At 39.3% G+C, this 18,259-nt stretch overlaps 2 protein-coding genes across 2 annotated transcripts in view; one reads left to right on the top strand and one right to left on the bottom strand.

Moving 5' to 3' along the window:
• The window catches only part of colgalt2b (collagen beta(1-O)galactosyltransferase 2b), a 44,143-nt gene extending 37,466 nt beyond the window's left edge, over positions 1 to 6,677 (top strand). Inside the window, exons 10-12 of the mRNA XM_037698169.1 lie at positions 1,978 to 2,105; positions 2,213 to 2,419; positions 6,172 to 6,677. Of these exons, the coding sequence (XP_037554097.1) occupies positions 1,978 to 2,105; positions 2,213 to 2,419; positions 6,172 to 6,445 (609 nt within the window). The 3' untranslated portion in view covers positions 6,446 to 6,677. The remainder of the gene's footprint in view (positions 1 to 1,977; positions 2,106 to 2,212; positions 2,420 to 6,171) is intronic.
• Positions 6,678 to 11,121: 4,444 nt separating this feature from the next.
• Positions 11,122 to 12,856, bottom strand: LOC119407934 (complement C1q-like protein 4). The gene is made up of 3 exons (XM_037674766.1): positions 12,688 to 12,856; positions 12,476 to 12,613; positions 11,122 to 11,584 (listed from the first exon to the last, which is right to left on the bottom strand). The coding sequence occupies exons 1-3, from the start codon at positions 12,797 to 12,799 to the stop codon at positions 11,313 to 11,315; spliced, it is 522 nt and encodes a 173-aa protein (XP_037530694.1). The 5' UTR covers positions 12,800 to 12,856; the 3' UTR covers positions 11,122 to 11,312.
• Between the last annotated feature and the right edge of the window lie 5,403 nt (positions 12,857 to 18,259).

Raw genomic sequence — 18,259 nt, 5'->3', positions numbered from 1 at the left:
GGAACTCGTGAAAAGTATGAATATATATCCATATATGACATACTACACACCGAACCAGAACCAGTTTCGGTTTAAGTTTCATTTTTGATGTGCTGCGTGTTTCTTCACGTTTGCAGTTCAATAATAATAACTAATAGTTTAGTTTTTCCTGTGACTTTTTTGTAGTATGATAAATGGTAGGAGCATAATATACGCTCCCAATGTTTTGTTGATCTTTTTTTTTTTTGTAAATAATTACCTTTTTTTGCGGTTTTATTTATTTATTTATTTTTGTATCTTGAGATCTATGACGTCATCAAATACTCGAGCTCTACTCGGGTTTTATTATGTTAATGTCGAGTTTAAAAATTATATACTCGTTCAACCCCTAGTCACCAGTGATCCAGATAGCCAACTCCAATAGAAATTTATTGGGGGCATCCAGTGGACACATTCAGCTGATTATAGCACTTTGATATGACCACAACTAAACCTGACGTGAGCACCAAGCTGCAGTGAAACCTGCTGAGTCCAACAGTGGAGATATTCTGTTTAAATCCATTTGGAACAAACGGAGGGGACCAAAATAAAATATTGAGGAGGACAGACAAAAACTATGACATTTTCATCAACATGGTAGGATCTTATTTAACCACTTCTGTGGTGACGTGTTAATGTGGCTGTTATGGGTCAATGTTTAACCAGTGGTCTCGTATGCAGAAATCTGTGGGTTTGGTCCCTGTTGGAACATTTATTTAATATGGTGATGATATATTCCAACATCATTTTTCACTTTTAATATTTATTTATATTTATATAATAGTCAAAAAAAACTTTTACACATCCAAACAATTTTGAGCACTGAAGAGGTCAAATTATCACCATTTTGAGTGGATGTGGGTGTGGAAGGTGTACATTTCTCTCATTTATTAGACCGGACGTTTTTTTCACGAGACACAACTTTGACCCACGGGAGGATGAAAAAAAAAAAAAAAGGCTTGTGCACAAACACAAACAAAAAATAATTTATGTGGTTAGTGGCTCAGGAAATGAATCTTCGCTCCACTAATATTTTTGCTCACTCTTGTTTTTTTAAAATAAACTTGTGTTTTTATGCTGATACAGTCTGTGGTTTGTTACCATTAATGACCTGTGTGAAAACCTTTGCAAAGCAGAAATACCGATAGTCAAAATAACTAACTGATAGAAAAACAAAATGGAGTTTTAAAAAATGTATCTCTCGTTTAAGCCTAAACTCAGCTTTAAGTCTTTACACCACATTCCTGGTGTGGTTATAGAGTCCTCTCCTCCTGATTTAGATCAAAACATAACTGAACAGTTTAATGTTTGTTTGTCCAAATATACAGTACAATGTGCTGCATATATATATATATATATATAACCACTAGACTGAGGAACAGCTTCTACCCTGAGGCTGTTAGACTCATGAATCTCTAACTAGAATAATCACTGTGAAAAACCATATCATGTTGCTGCTGATCTGTTTCATGTTGCTGCTGATCTGTTTCATGTTGCTGCTGATCTGTTTCAATGTTGATGTGTTCATGCGTGCACATCTGCTCACAGACTCATGTTCATGTTTGTGCTGATGTTCAATGTTTTTGTGTTATGAGTGCTTAGTGTATATTTAGTTGATGTTTTTCTTAGTTCATATCTTAGATGTTATTACTGTTTTTCTTATACATTTTATTGTTGGATGTAACTGGGACCCCGTGTACATAATTTCGCTCCACCACATGTACCACATGAGGTGCGAATGACAATAAAGAAACTCTGACTCTGACTCTGATATATAGACATGGATCAGTGTTATGTTAAGGTGGTTCATACATCTTATTTAAAACATGATTTGGAAAAAAAAGACAGCTTTCATTCATATTTGGTTAGTTAGGAGTGATAACCTCAAATAAAAAAGAAGCAAACTGAACATGTGGCACTGTGTTCATCTTTAACTTGTTCATGTTCTCTGATGGTCAGGTGGTGGAACGCAGCCTCCAGAAGGTTCTAGTTTTAGAGGATGATGTGAGGTTTGAGCCCAGGTTTAAACGGAGGCTTCAGGCCATCATGGATGACATAGACAGAACCCAGCTGGACTGGGACCTCATGTAAGAACTCTACATTTTTTTTACTTGAATCTATGGCTGGATTAGACTTCGTAATCTGGAGCTTTATGTGCAAAAACCATGCTATGTCTTTCTTATTCTTTCTTCAGCTACGTGGGGCGTAAACGGATGCAGGTGCAGCAGCCAGAGCAGTCAGTGGAGGGTGTAAACAACTTGGTTGAGGCCGACTATTCCTACTGGACCCTCGCCTACGCGCTGTCACAGCAAGGAGCCAGAAAGTTACTGGCTGCTCAGCCTTTGGCCAAGATGCTCCCCGTCGACGAATTTCTTCCCGTCATGTTCAACAAACACCCCAAGTCAGTCTTTACTTCAGCTTTCTTTAATATAACAGTGAGATAAACAAAGATATAACTGGGAACAAACATTTAAGTCTTTTCAGCTTCTTGTTGTTGGCAGTATTACTAGTCCGCAAACACACTTATGTGACTTTTTAGACTGCGGGACATCGTGTAACGTTCATGTTTGTGGTAAACCACAGCCTCCATCCTGTTCAGCTCGTATTAATGTTCTTCAGTTTCCCTGTCTCTTCAGCACTGCCTTCCTCTTCTTGTCCCCTCACAAACAGGGCTCAGATTGTTCTGAGGGCTTGCTGGGTACGGTGCCTCACGCGGGACAAACAACGCCCCTTTTTTGTACGTGGGGTCTCTATTCCTGCCGAGCTCTGATCCCTTTCCTGGCTCATATATCTTTCACAATGCTTGACTCGGCTCTTTGAAGTTGTCCTTTTCTTCACTCCTCAACAGAAGTTACTTTTTTGTACCCTTTCTCCATCCCCGTGTCACCCCCTTCTCCTCTCCTTTTTCCTCTCCCCCTCTCTCTCTTTAAGGAATGTGGACCAGCATGGCTCTTCCTGCTGGTTGGTGAAGAGGGACAGGAATCCCATTGATTGAGCTCAGAGCATTGGGGTGGGGTGAACACTCCACATGTATGTGTGTGTGTGTGTGTGTGTGTGTGTGTGTGTGTGTGTGTGTGTGTGTGTGTGTGTGTGTGCGTGTGCACGTGTAATACTTTATAAATACCTTTTAGATGTGTGTTCAACTTATGGAGAAAGTGTGTTGAATAGCCAGGAAAGCACTGTAATGATCCTAAAATCTATAAAAGTGTGTGGGAATTATTTCGACAATTGTGTTACCACGTACTGTTTTTTTTTGTTTTTCTGCTCATAAATGTACAGAAACGAGAGAAAGAAGAAAACAGGGAGTTCACTGTAAAAGGATTCATTGTGTAAAAGTGTGTGTGTGTATCGGGGGGGGGGGGGGGGGTGTAATATTATTATAGCTAAGTTCCTCAGAGTTTTGATAAAGATTTAGGGGTTTACTGTGCAGGGTAGTGTTGTGTGGATGACGTGTCACTACCTGAGCAGCCTCCAGCACTTCCCTCGGCTCAGCTGCAGGCGGGTCATGACTCCAGAACTTAGTGCCACTTACTGATAACTGTTCACATGAAGTCAAAGTGAGTCAAACTGACCTGAACATGATGGATATGTTGCTGATTGTCTAAGTGTTATCACTGCATGTTGAAGGCATTTGTTCAGTTCTGATGGACTTTAATTGAGGTGTTTCTTTCCTAATTAGTTTGTTGCCATGAAATCATGTAATTGCCTAGCTGTGTGTGTTTGCTTGTCTGTTAACAAAATATCTCTTAAACTTTTTATTTTTATTTTTTTTTATTAAAACTCTCAGAAACTAATATTAGGTGTACATCTGCAAGTGATTGCATTTTGGAGTCAACCCATTCAAGAAGGCTGCCACAGCCAGCTTACCTGAGTAAGCCCAAAAAGTCACTAAGTCAGCCAGTTTTACAAATATTCAGCCAAAAATTGGTGTGGTAGTAGCTGAGAGTATTTCCTGACATATACTCAAAGCACTTACACAAGATCTTTGTTAAAAACGTTTGCATGTGTGGCTGTGGACGATTTTTTAAAGAAATGCTACTTTCCTTTTTTTTTACTTGTACAATATATAAAGCTCATGTACTTTGTTAGTACCACTCAAATACAGCTGTAGTAGTAAAAAAAAAAAAAAAAAGCACCATAATTACCTGAAAAGTAGCACAGAGGTAACGTTACTAGCAGGTAAGTACTGGGTTGTACCTTTTATTGCAACCTTGATTAATTTTGGGAATAATTATTCAGTTAATGAATTCTAGTTCTGGTCTAAAACTTGTAAAAAAAATATTTGTTGAATAGAAATAAATTAAACCTAGAATCAAAACACAATTATAAATTAGAGATTTTTTTTTTTTTATGAGGTAGCTTTATCTTTAGAGTGTTTCATGTGGCAGTGTAGAAATAAAAACGAAACGCAGTAATTTGTTCCCTCAGATCATGAGCACAGATTTGCATCAACATTAATGTGTATGGGCGGGTGTGACAGGATGTGAACGAGGGTTTAAAGACCATCCACTCAACATTATCTGACTATATTGTTCAGTAAAGTTATTCACGTTGAAGAAATGTCCATGTCTGGTTTTATGAATCTATATGTGTGTTGCTTTTTTAATACAAACACAAGAAAAACAACAGAAATGTGGTTGGTTACAGCTTTAAAAATATATTTTAAAGAGTTAAACATTGTTTTACAGAAAAAAAGCCACATTTCTGCTTTGTACACTAAATGTTAGCAAAATATTTACTTCACATTAAATAGTATGAGTTTGAGTTTTGCATTGCACAGACAGTAAATAAAACTAGAGAAATTGCATTTCCTGTGAAAATGCAGTGTGAATGCTTATTGCAGAAAAACTTGCTGAAAAACAGCTGAAAATAGCTAAAAAAAAAATGGCTAAAATGTAGCTGAAATAGAAAATTAAGCCTACTTTAGCAGAGTAAAGCAGAAAGAACACATGTTCTAAATTAGGTTTAAAGAAGCAGAAATGTGCACAACAATTAGGAATTCAGATTAAAAAAAGCTGAAATTAGCCAAAATAACAGCTGAAATTAGCTGAAAAGGCAGAAATAAGGTTAAACTACAAGACGGAAGTGGAAAGAGCTGAAAGGAGCTCCAAAAATTTGAAATTAACTGAAAATGCTAAAATTAGCATAAAAACAGCTAAACAGTAGCTGAAATAGCAGAAAAAGCTGAAACAAGCACAAGCTGAAATTAGCAAAACTAATAAGTTAATGAGGCTAAAAGTAGCAGGAATTACCATGAAAACTCGTTTTTCTGAAAATAGCTGAAATTAGCTAAAAATAAATGCTGAAAAGTAACTATAAAGGCAGAAAGAAGCTTAAATAACCAGAAGGAAGTGGAGAGAGCACATTTACGAAACCCAATGTTGCTGAATTAGACTGAAAAAAGTTGAAATGAGTGCAAAAAATGTGGAATTTGTTGAAAAATCTAAAATTTGCATAAAAACAACTCAATAGTAGCTGAAATAGCGAAAAAAGATTAAACTTGCAGAAATCAGCTGAAAGGAGCATAACAAGTTGAAATTTTATTTTAATTCAGTTTATTTATATAGCACCAAATCACACCAAAGTTGTCTCAGAGCACTTTACAGGAACATTCACATACATAGAAAAGCCACTTAGTAAAGTTCTCTAAGCCAGCAGATTAAAATAAAAAATAAAAAACTAGCAGAAATAAGTTGGAACAAGTATAAAATTGTTGTAGTTAGCAAAAAGAATCTGAAAGGAGCACAAAACAGCTGAAAAAACAGCTGAAATTAGTTGAAAGTAGCTGAAAAAAAGTTTAAATTTACACAAAGAAGCTGAACTGTAACAAAATGTGAACGGAGCAGTAAAAGGTTGTAAACAAATCTAAAGAAATGAAGGATGTAAAATGAGCTCAGTTCATTTTCTATGAGGAAAAAATGGCAGAAAAGGCTAAATATTTGAAAAAGCTAAAATTGCACCAACACCAAAAGTCATAGCAGGATTGTCCTGAGCTGAACATTTTGATATGACTTGTTGAAATATCTTGAAAAGTGTGAGACGAGAATCGTGTCGAAAAACGTACAGAAGAAAAATTGTTCATTAAAAATACTAATTTCATTAAATTACACCAAATGTTTCTCTCACCTCTCTCTCTTCCTCTGCTCCCCTCAGCGCTCAGTACATGTCTCACTTTGAGCGCCGGGACCTGAGGGCCTTCTCCTTGGAGCCACTACTCATCTACCCCACCCACTACACCGGAGAGCCGGGCTACATCAGTGACACGGAGACCTCCACCATCTGGGACGATGACGCCGTGGCCACAGACTGGGACCGGCAGCACGCCCGCAAGACGGCCCAGCAAGGCCGCATCCGGCCCATGGCACAGAACAGCGTCACCGGAGACTCGCCACCTCCTGCAGCTCGAGCATCACGAGACGAACTCTGACCCGGAGACGTGCAGACGTACACCATGAAGGTTCTCACACTTGAAAAGACACTGAAGCTGGAGGAGATGTCCGTCTTATCTGCTGCCTGAGGAGGGGACAGTAACAAAACAGACGATGAGCTGAAGCTGGAATGAAAACGAGCACAACGTTATTTATTCTCCATGCATTTCTGGTGTGCACGAGGACTGGATCACATCCTGAAGATGGCTAGCATCATTTTCAAAATGTGAAGGAAAAAAAAGAGAATTCTCATAAGAATGGATGTTTATGTTGCTTAACGGGTTGTAATGAATTTAAACCAAACAGGTGTATTTCTAACGGACAGCTGTAGAATTAAAAAAAAAAAAAAAACACGTTTCCATGAAGCTGTGCATCAACATTTCTACTGTATTTGAGTGTGCGGGCATGCACGTGTACATATTCATGTGCTTACGGAACTGAGCATGTGTGGGAGGACAAAGGCTAGTGGGTTTTTTTTTTTTGTACCCAGGGGTGTCACTTCTTCAAATGAAGTCATACAAACACAAAACTTGCACGCACACATGCATGCACGCACACACACACACACATAAATAATAAAAGTGCAGACAATTCTTGCCAAGAAGCAGGGCAGAAACAGATGCTCCGACAGACCAAAGATTCTAGTTCTGCACAGACTATTAAAAAAATTTAAAAAACTATAAAAAGTAGGCGGGCCCTGCTGGTGAGCATCATCACCACATCATGTGTAGCCAATAAAACGAACCGATGCCATCTAACCTTCTGGAAAAGCTCTCAGATTCTTGGAGTTTTCTCATTCTTACGCTCATCCAGTTGTGCTCCTGCAGGCTGAAGAAATAAAATGTCTTCTCACTTGTGTGTGTTTTTACTCTCTGCAGACTAAACTGATGTTGTTCACCCTTTCAGAATAAATTGGGTTATTACGGTAGTTGCTTTGGCATGTTGGTGGAGCTCAGGACAAATATTTACTCAAATTCTCATCTCTGTGAGACAAAAATGTGCATAAAGTGTTTATTGTTGTTTACCAAGTTGTGCAGTAAGCATGCATTTCCTCCAACTGTTCCCATGACCTGATGCTGAGGTTAGACTGAACAGGAACCTCGCCGTATCAAACAAATAAAAGTGAATGAGTTGCAGCCACTTGTAAAGTTAAAGGTTTGGAGCAGTGATCATCTTGTAACGTTTTGGCTCCTGCTCTTCTCTTCAGTTCACAGTTTTATGCTTCCTGTTCGCTGAGGGATCTAACAGAGTTGTGACAGAGAGAAACAGATTAGGATCTGGGGAACAAGGGTAGGCAGAAGCTCCATGAAATCCAGAAATGGAGCAAAACAAGACCAAAGGGAGATGATTTTGTTGCAAATGTCTTGCAACTGAGTTACCACATGAGAAACAAAATTTCTGTCTGATTTTATTACTATCAGATCTTGATTGATGCAAAGCTTTCATGTGAAAATTCAGTCACACAACCTTAGATAGACTATTCAACATTAAGTGACATTTTAAATTACTCTCCTGTTCCTGTTGCAGGTTTTCTTTCAGAACAGTGCTGCATTGAAAAGAGAATTTGCTGCCACCTGCTGGTCATTTGTGAAATCTGATAAACTGCTAACAGTAAATGGATGAATTTTCAAGATCAAGTATTTTTCACATCTAATACACATGCTTGCTCCTACTTCTGTTCCAGACCTCTGTTTAGGTATAATGATCATATTTTATGAAGATTTCCTGCAAAAACTGACCTGCAGTACTCATAACACACTAAAATACTTTAATAACAGAGGTCACTTAACTGTATGCTACTTCAGGAAATTGTAAATTTGGTGCTTCAGCTGTTGATGCATTGACCAATCCTAATATTTATGTACTTTTTATCTTTTTAGACAACAACAAAAAAGAAGCTTGTCACGCAACTACTGTTAAAACCAACATTTTATATGTCTGTTCATCCTAAACCTATGTTCAAAGCAATAAAAGCGTTGGATTGGACTTGGATGTCTTATTGGTTTTTGACTGCACACCCACAGTGTTTATCACTCTCATGATTACCAGCAATCCATACCACACAGAACGAATGAATGATTTTACAAATTGTAGTCATATGCGTGTGCCTATTGCATGTTTTTAGTCCTGTTGGCCAATTAAGCAACAATAATCCACATTCATACAGCAACGTCTCAGTCTGCACAGTCTTATTCTGCAGTAACATATCTGTTATATTATTATTATTATATCATATATTGTTGTATTTGAGGCATGTTGCAAATGTAATGATGGGTGAAAACCAAGACTTCAACTATCTGCTGATAATATATTGATTTACAGAGATTCACAGAAACAAACTGCAGCTTTACCTCATATTTAGGTAAATTCATTGATTCTATATTTTAAAGCAGGAGCTTTGATTAGTCCTCCCCCAGAAAATTTTGAATAAAGTAGATGCCATTTCCTGCATTCTGGTGTATTTTAACGGGTTGTTAAACGTCTAGTTTTACCTAGAACTAACACTTGATTCAATAATTATTTTGTGAGTTAATGGCACAACAACAAGCAGCCTGACCAACAGCTCTCCTTGTGTGAATAGAGCACGCTCCACTTCTCTCACTCATTCTAGTCACAGTCTAAGAAACATAGTGTAGCCTAAGTTAAGTTTTAGGAGAAAAAAATCACTAGTCAGTATGAAATAATAATAATAGTCACTCCTTCTTACCAATGGTCTTGCATAAAGCAATATGATCATCATCCATCGTGTTTATTAGTAGCTTAAAATATCTAATTAAAACTCCAGTAGTGGGCTCGGTCTATCGTAACATTACCCAGTTGTAGGGTCAAGAGGCAAACTTGTAGCATTAACACAGTATGAACAACATTCAGGAATTGTTTCTATAAGAACATTATCAAATATTTTACGTAAACTATAAGATCGCTTCGCCCACGAGGAAATGTAACACAGGGTGAGCTAACCTCGGACAAAAGAACAAAGATAGCTGTAATGGTGGAGGTAGTGAAGCTCAAAGTTCTTAGTGAGGCATTTTTGCCTTATCAGCCAACATTAAGGCAAAAAAGACAAGCAAAAATAAAATAAAATAAATTCTAAGCTAATAATAATTTAAATTAGTTACTGTCATGGATGTTTTCATGCCACCGAGTGACACAGCAAGACCACACAGTGAAGTTCATTATGTAAGAGTGTAAATTTTACATTACACAAAAACTATTTAACACTTTGTGCAAAATCTGTTTAGATTTAACAAAAACTAAACTAATGCAACCAGAAGTTACAACATATATCTACATATAAAACACTCAAAACGAAGCATAACTAACTTTAAGCATTAACCTTAAATTCAACCATTAAGCATACAATGTAATTATGACAAAAAATGAAGGATTTAGTTGCTTTGTACAAATAAACATGTGGTACTTCCTGTTTATAACTGTCATATTCAGCTGCTCATGAGTTCAGCCACTGGTTTTTATCATCTTTTACATTTTCCAAAACTTTGTTTAGTTTTTGAAATGGAATAAACTGTATCCACCCTCTAAACGCTCAGGGTGGCACGTGTCTGAATTACATGTCATAAATTCCCATCTGTTCATTTTCACTAATTGATTATTTATATGTATTGACTATGTTGGTGAAGATTCTCAGTCATCCAGGAAATGATAAATCCAAAAATGTTCAATACAAAAACAACTGGACTTTATTTGTAACAGAAGACGTTTCGCTCCTCATCCGAGGAGCTTTCTCAATTCAACAAGCAGTGAGGCTTTTACAGCCGTATAACCTGAAGCCCCCACTCACTGCTTGTTACTTTTTACCAGTGTTTCTGTCTCACCTGCTCCCTTACGAACAAACATTAATTTACTGCTGGCGCACAACCAGTGTGTCTCTGCTCTGCAGTGGCAGACACAGCCTCCTCAGAAAAAGAAAGGAGGAGCGGCGGGAGGTGTCTGTCTTTACCCATCACTGCTGCAGGTGAGACCTGAGTGAACCCCAGCAAGAGCGGCTTGTTTATTTAAAAATAAAGTGCAACCCAAACGGAGCCTTTAGTCCAACCCCTCGGTGACCACTGAGTGGGCCAGGCCACCGGGAAATGTCCCGGCGTTCCTGATGGCCAGTCCATCACTGGTTTGTCTTCCAGTTTCTTTAGGTGGAATTAATATTTACCTGTTTGACCTCTGCTCCTGACATTTTTGTGTTTGCACTCCAATCTTCCAATAGTTGTGTACCAACCAGCTGTTACTAAAACGTAATGTAACTGATAAAAATAAGATTCATAAGATTCCCTAACGTGTTACTTAAAAAAACAACTTTACAAACATCCCAAAAGAGATAATTTTATGCATTATACTTCAGAGGCATAAATATATCAATGTGTTTGTGTGCGCATTATACTTTGCTTTTTATGTTACTTCAAAGGTATTTTTTTTATTTTACTGGGGGGAGAGGGACAATTTTCATTATTTTCAATATTTTTTACTTGGGGGAGGGAGGCGATGACTACTATAATGTTCTGGAAACTTTAATGCCTCCAGGATTCCAGCCTTTCTGTGTCAATGACTGCCAAGCTACAGGGGCCCCATCTGATACAGCTCATAAATGACGGTCTTCACCCAAACATTTTTTATGAAACATCTTTTTTGATAATATTTCACAAATGTTTTGTCAACAAGAAGCAGGTGAAGGATTTTATTTTTTAACAGACATGTAGTTTCAGCTCTAAAGCTGCTCTTTAGATCTTCACTTGGCAGCGTCTAAAATGCAATTTGATCTAAAACTTGGTTTGGAGTTTCTGTTGAGTTCTGAACAGACCCAGGTCTGTCTCAGGATTCAGGAGGACTCTCCTCATAGAGTCTGGTGAATCTCTACATGGGGAAGACCAGGAAGGCGGTGAAGGTGCTGAGGTGACTCTGATCTGCGATGGTAAGACCTGCCCAGAGTTGGGCGAAGAGTCTGTCCCCCTGCTCCAGGGCCAGAGTCATGCTGTTGGAGGCGCTGGCCTGGATTCCTGCTTTATGGTGGATGGCGAACATATTTACACCGTTCTTCTTCAGTCCAACGTTCATCTCCCCTGAGCTGCCGGCCATTCCGGTCATGTGGACATAGTAGAGCCCTTTAACCGGAGCTGTGAAGATACCTGAAGGGAAACAGAAGGACTGAAGGTATTTGTTGTGACCCAAAGTATTTCCATCAAAGATAAATGTCTTCTCAACCCTGACCTAAAGAATTTCAGGAGATCAGGAGTCATTTATCCATCCATCCATCCATCCATCCATCCATCCATCCATCCATCCATTATCTTTACCCGCTTGTTCCATTTTGGGTCACAGGGGTTGCTGGTGCCCATGTCCAGCAATCACTGTGCGAGGGGCGGGGTACACCCTGTACAGGTCGCAAGTCCATCACAGGGCCACATAGAAACAAACGAGACAAACAACCATTCACTCTCTCACTCACACCTAGGGACAATTTAGAGTTACCAATCAGCCTAACATGCATGTTTTTGGTCTGTGGGAGGAAACCGGAGTACCCGGAGAAAACCCACGCATGCACGGAGAGAACATGCAAACTCCACCCAGAAGGCCCCTGGCCCGGGGTTTGGGCCAGGGACCTGCTCGCTGAGAGGCAGCAGCTCTATCAGTTGCGCCACCGTGCTGCCCCGTCATTTATCCATTTTTAGACAAATTGTTTGAGAAAGAAACAAACAGGTGAACAAAACATGGAATGTCACCTCAGCCATTAAAGCTGAAGTTTGTATTTTTTAGCAGGTTCAGGTGGAAGGTCCATTTCTAGTAAGTTTCTTTCGGCTGCTCTGTTCTTCAGGGGTTGCCACAGCGAGCGAATTTGCTTGAAAGATTTGGCAATTGTTTTACGCTGGATGCCCATCCTGACACAACCTGGGCTCGAACCCGTAACCTCAGGATTGCAAGACTGCTGTACTGACCACCAAGCTACTGCAGCCCCAAGGAAGGTCCATTTATGTTGTTTTTTAATCTAATGACCTTCTGCCTGACCAGGTGAGTCGTACCTGTTTGGCGGTCGTATCCATTGCCGATGTTTGTCACCACCCTCTCAAATTTTAGAGTGTGATCTTGTTCAAACGGACCCAGAACGGTCCAGGCGTCACTTTCCACGAGTGCAGCAGAGAACGCCACTTGAGACTTCACTGCAGGAGGTCAGAGGGCAAGTTTAATGAACAATAATCTGACAGAAGCTCTGACAATCACTCGACAGACTCACCCAACTCATCATTCGCCTTCTCCAGTTTCTCCACCCGGGGTTCCAGCCCCTCCGGCTGGGCACCAACCAGACCGCAGACCAGCATCGTCAGCAGGAATAGACCGGAGACCATCTTTTCTGGAGGATTCAGACAGAGACCCTGATCAAAACAGGACAGGGACCTCTGGTATTATCCTTGTGTCTGATCTCTGGACCTGAGTAGGAAAGGTTCTGTTTGTAGAGCTCAAACACACCAGTGTTTTCATCTGTACAGGAGACTGATAAGAATCCAAAGTTTGAGATTTCAGCACATTTTGGTTACCTAAACACATATTTAAACATATTTAAACAAAAAACAAGTTTAAACAAGTTTAAATCAAAGTCAATCGTTCTTTTAAGGAATACATATCACCCGCCACCTTTCATGCCAGAATTTTACGAAGGCCTCGTTTACATGAAAAACCATCTCACTGTGATAACTGCAGTAGTAAACACCCAGAGCAGAGGATCTGAGCACAGACTCAACTCAGATATAAAGGTAAGTAATGCTTATTTACAGTGAAGTATTTGCAGGAGACACTGGGAGGATCTGTAAAGGAGGGAGATGTTTGGGTTTTAGGTAATATGGTCCATTGGAGTAGAGAGAAGGGCAGAGGATTCCAGGTATGTATGATGGTGGCGATGAAGGCAGTGAGGTAAGCAGCTTATAATCAATTTCTATAACTGTGCTATTGGAAGTGTATTAACCTATGAATTCCTAGTGTGGTTCTCCAGCTGCACTGAGGTGGACCAGCAGGATCTCCAGCAGGTGCTTATAGCAGCTGGGAAGATCATCGGGATTACCCTCCCGGAGATCAGAACTATCTATACAACCCGCAGTCTGAGACGAGTCAGCAACATCCTGCGGGACAGGTACCATCCTTTTCCATCTGTTACCCTCAGGCAGAAAGTACTGGTCTATATGTGCCAGGACCGAAAGAATGGCTCACAGTCTGTGCCCACAAACTGTGAAACTGTTAAATGAATAACATCTGTCTGTGACCCCGCCCGTTATCCTTACATCTCAAATCTCATCATGACAATAACTGTGAAATGGCTATTGCATTGCTGCAGCAACCAACTACTACCCTTCAACATGTGGCTGTTTACAGTTTTTCCCCTCTTCTATATCCTGCCCTTAGATGTATTATTATATGTGTTTACACTGATCACCAGAACCTTGCAAAGTCCTTTATGCGTATGATTCTCCTTCAAAAATTTTGTTGCTATCCATAACTGTTTTTATTATGGCAATGACAATAATGTAAAGTAAAGCATTAATCAGGTACTGTAGTGGATCTGTATGCAGACAGGTTGAAGGTTTGTTTGTCTAGCTAACCTCAGGCAAACAAACAAAGATAGCTGTAATGGTGGAGGTAGTGAAGCTCACAGCGTTACCTGAGGCATTTAGTGAGGCATGTTTGCCTTATCAGCCAAAATTAAGGCAAAAAAGACAGGAATAAAATTAAATAAAACTAAAAAAAATCCTGTTACTAACAGGGGCAGCACGGTGGCACAACTGGTAGAGCTGCTGCCTCTCAGCAAAAAGGTTGCCGGCTCAAACCCCGGTCTGGGGAGCCCCTCTGGGTGGAGTTTGCATGTTCTCTCGGTGCATGCGTGGGTTTTCTCCGGGTACTCCGGTTTCTTCCCACAGACCAAAAACGTGAATGGTTGTTTGTCTCGTTTGTCTCTACGTGGCCCTGTGATGGACTTGCAACCTGTCCAGGGTGTACCCTGCCTCTCGCACAGTGATTGCTGCACATGGGGGTCGCGGTGACACCTGCAACCCAAAAAGGAAGAAGCGGGTAAAGATGGATGGATGGATGGATGGATGGATGGATGGACTAGTTATATGTATTAGCTATGTTCATATAACAACAAACATGTTCTTAATCTCAACAGGACATTACCTGGTAAAATAAAGATTAAATAAAATAATATAATACAAGGGGCAGCACGGTGGCGCAACTGGTAGAGCTGCTGCCTCTCAGCAAGCAGGTCCTTGGTTCAAACCCCAGTCCAGAGGCCTTTCTGGGTGGAGTTTGCATGTTCTCTCCGTGCATGCGTGGGTTTTCTCTGGGTGCTCCGGTTTCCTCCCACAGACCAAAAACATGCATGTTAGGCTGATTGGTAACTCTAAATTGTCCCTAGGTGTGAGTGAGAGAGTGAATGTTTGTTGATTTTTCTCCCCCACCCTTTCCTTATCTACTTTTGTCTGTCTGAAACAAGTCTCTCTTGTAAATGAGTCCTTGAGGCTCAATGGGAACTAACTTGTATAAATAAAGGTTGAATGAAAAAAGTGGAACTAACTTGTCCACTCCAGTTTGCACAGGCTGACAGGCTATGCCAGAGTTTTCACTTGTCACCCCATTTGTTTCTGTTTTGTCCAACAAAGTTAAGTCAGGTCCTCTCTGGACGGTTTCTGGAAGTAGAAACTGTCCAGAAGACCTGAATTAACTTTGTTGGATTTTTCTACCTGGATTATTGAGCATGAATTAGAATGTTTCTAACTTGCCTTCTCCCTTATGAACAAACAGTAATTCCCTGCACTTTGCCGCATCAGTGGTGAGTGCTTTTCTCTTTTATATACTCTCTCTCTCTGCTCCACCTTTCCTCTTCTTTGGCTGTCTCTCTCGCTCCATTCTACAAGCTATGTGACCCAGAGATGTGCGCAACGCACACGAACATATAACCCTCGCAAGCGCGAGTCCACGGTGGCGGGCGCACAACCTGTGTGTCTCTGCTCTGTGACCGACACAGCCTCAGAAAGTGAGTGTAAGGGCGAGGGAGCTTCAGTGAGACCTGAGTGAGCCCGGGCAAGAGCAGCTTGTTTATTTTAAATAATCAAGCATGACCCGAACTGAGCCTTTAGTCCAGTCCCTGAGCAACCACTGAGCGGGCCAGGTCACCGAGAAGTGACCCGGTGCTCTCGATTGCCATTCCGCCACTAACTCCCACATATGCACAATTATGTATGAACAGAATACAAAAAACAAACATATTTTATATGAACATATTTTGGTATTGTCAAGTCTTTGCTGTTTGGTTGAACCCATGTGCAGGCTGGACTCTGAGAACTCGGGATTAAAGTCAAAGGTTAGTTATTAGAATAAACAAAAGGGCTGACGTGGCAGCAACAATTTACATGAGCATGGGAGAGACATGGAAGGAGGCAGAAATAAAACTCCATACAGGACAATGACCAGTGAGGAACACAGAGATGCAGACTTATATAACAAATAGACAATGACAAACACCTGGGGAAGGAGAACAGGCGGTGGAGGAAGAAGCTGATTACAAGTGGGAGAAACACTCTCCTCAGTGTTTCTCTGGCTTTGTGGGTTGTCAGGACAGACTGTCTCAGGACAGACCACAGACAAGAGGGCAGACCACAAGAGGGAGACACACACTAGAAAACACAAATCCTCACATCATAAAAGACAGAATGATAAATAACTGTTCTTAATATCCTCACATCACCTCAGGCTCAAGAGTAGAAGGTGCTTATTGTAATCATTTTTACTGTATAAATGCTAATTCACAGTTTTCACTGTTTGCCTGATTTTTATTTTTCTATTTGTTTTCCCCTTCTACATACTCTGCCATTTTAACCATTCATATATCAAAAGTTTAGCTCAGTCAGGGGATGGGTATGATGACTTTTGTTTTTCATAACTTTTATACTTGCCAAAACATTTAACTTAATGATTTTTTTTTTTTTTTTTTTAAGTTTCCCCATAAAATTGTATGAAGGTCTTTTTAAATTCTTTAGAAAAAAAAGCTCTTCTGAACCTGCTGTTGTTGCTACTTTTAGTTTTGAGCAAACCTTGGTTACTTTTTGTTTAAAGCTAGTCTTTTGGTGCATTTATTGACCTTATTAACATTGTTAACTTTCAGCTAGCCTTTTTCTACTTCTAGCTTTTTGTTAGCCTTTTGTTACATTTAGTCATTAACAACCCTTTGGCAACTTTAGCTAGCATTTTGCTACATTTACCTATGCTACCTTAGTAAGCTTATTGTTACATTTAGTAATACTTTTTTTTGCATTTAGCTAATACTTTGCTTCTTTGAGCTTTGCCTATCTTTTGCTACATTTAACTTACAGCTATATTCAGCTTCTTTAATCTTCACAATTCTATTTTAGCTTTTTCTACAAATTTCAGCAGACATTCAGCACACGCTCAATGCATTTCCCAGAAAATGACTTTTTTTGTTATACAATATTTGTGCCAAAAGAATAAGTTTGTTAAGGGTGTAAAGATGCTCAAAAAAAATTGTTTTTTAATGTTTTTTGAAATACAGTAGACATAAATAAAAACTGTGACTAAACAACATTGCTTCCTGTTTTCTTTTCTCTCTTTATCAGAATCAAGAGAAAGTGTTCCTTATAAAGTAATTCCATTTCTGTGTAAACAGCAACAACAACAATTCTTAATGTAATTATCATTAGGCTTCGTGACAGTCAGTCACAAGGACTGAAGAGAACATTTAAAACTTGCTGTAAATCATTTCTGTTTTATTGTGTTTTGTTGTTAACCACCAGAGAGCAGTGAAGATTTGTGGGAAATAACTCAATTTCTGTTCATTTTGTAAACCGAGACTTTAAACTGTGATGTGTTATCTGCTTTGTTTAAGTTGTTGTTGTTGTTGTTGTTGTTTTCAGTGCTGGAATGTAATTAAACACGCTTTCCTTTTTATTCTGCACATTGACTTTGCAAATATTATCTTTACTTTTCATTCGGTTATTTTTTGAAGATGTTTAAAAAACATAGTATCAGCTTTTTTTTTATTTAATTTAATTTTTTTTACAAAATTACAGACATTTTATTGTAGGTAAAATTATCATTTATTTAAAACAGTCACCACACAGTAAGACAAAGTCTCAACTTAAATGCAAGAACTAAAACCTATAACGACTCTTTTGGTTTCCGCAACTTTCTTTGTTTCTTTCATAAGTTTTTTTGCAGCCACACAGCATTTATTGTTCTATTCAGCTGACATATTCCCTTTCTGTGGCACATTTTCACACAAAAAAGAGTGAAAGACAGAGATTTAGTTTGTCTTGAGCAGAGCAGAGGAAAGCCTGAGTGTGTAATGTGTATGAAAGAGTGTGTGTGTTGAGCTTTGGCTTTCCAGCTGAGTAAACTGAGGCTGACCACACTGAGACTGTGTCAGCACACACACACACACACACGCACACACGTCAGCAGGGAAAAGGATTAACGTGCTCACAAACACAGAGGAGTAAAATTTGACAAGTGAAGGTGAATTTAGAAGATAAGAGACTGAAAAGAAAGTAGAGAATTTCCTAATCTCACATTTGATTTTTAATGATTTGATGTGTTATCACTTCTTTAAAAAGGGGCAGATATAATAAGATCTTTTCTTCTTTCTGCTGCCTTTCATTTTAAATCTTTTGTATCTTTCTTTATATTGTTATGGAATTGTTTTGTACCTTTTTAAAATGAATAAACTTTATACCATACCATACTTCAGTAAGGGCCAGTAAACTGGGCTTAAGTGAAGTCAGCAAAGTTGGATGTTTTTCAAGAAA

Source organism: Nematolebias whitei, chromosome 3, assembly GCF_014905685.2.
Source record: "Nematolebias whitei isolate Nwh7 chromosome 3, NemWhi1, whole genome shotgun sequence".
NCBI classification, from domain to species: domain Eukaryota; kingdom Metazoa; phylum Chordata; class Actinopteri; order Cyprinodontiformes; family Rivulidae; genus Nematolebias; species Nematolebias whitei.
The sequence above is the reverse complement of the archived record's forward strand: the minus strand, read 5'-3'. Positions and strand labels throughout refer to the sequence as shown.

Bases quoted from the DNA above. Each gene is read 5' to 3' on its own strand.
- LOC119407934 (XM_037674766.1), bottom strand. From the start codon at position 12,799: ATGGTCTCCGGTCTATTCCTGCTGACGATGCTGGTCTGCGGTCTGGTT. The intron at 12,614-12,687 runs GTGAGTCTGTCG...GACCTCCTGCAG, and splicing joins GAAGGCGAATGATGAGTTGG to TGAAGTCTCAAGTGGCGTTC. The intron at 11,585-12,475 runs GTACGACTCACC...GTTTCCCTTCAG, and splicing joins TGGATACGACCGCCAAACAG to GTATCTTCACAGCTCCGGTT.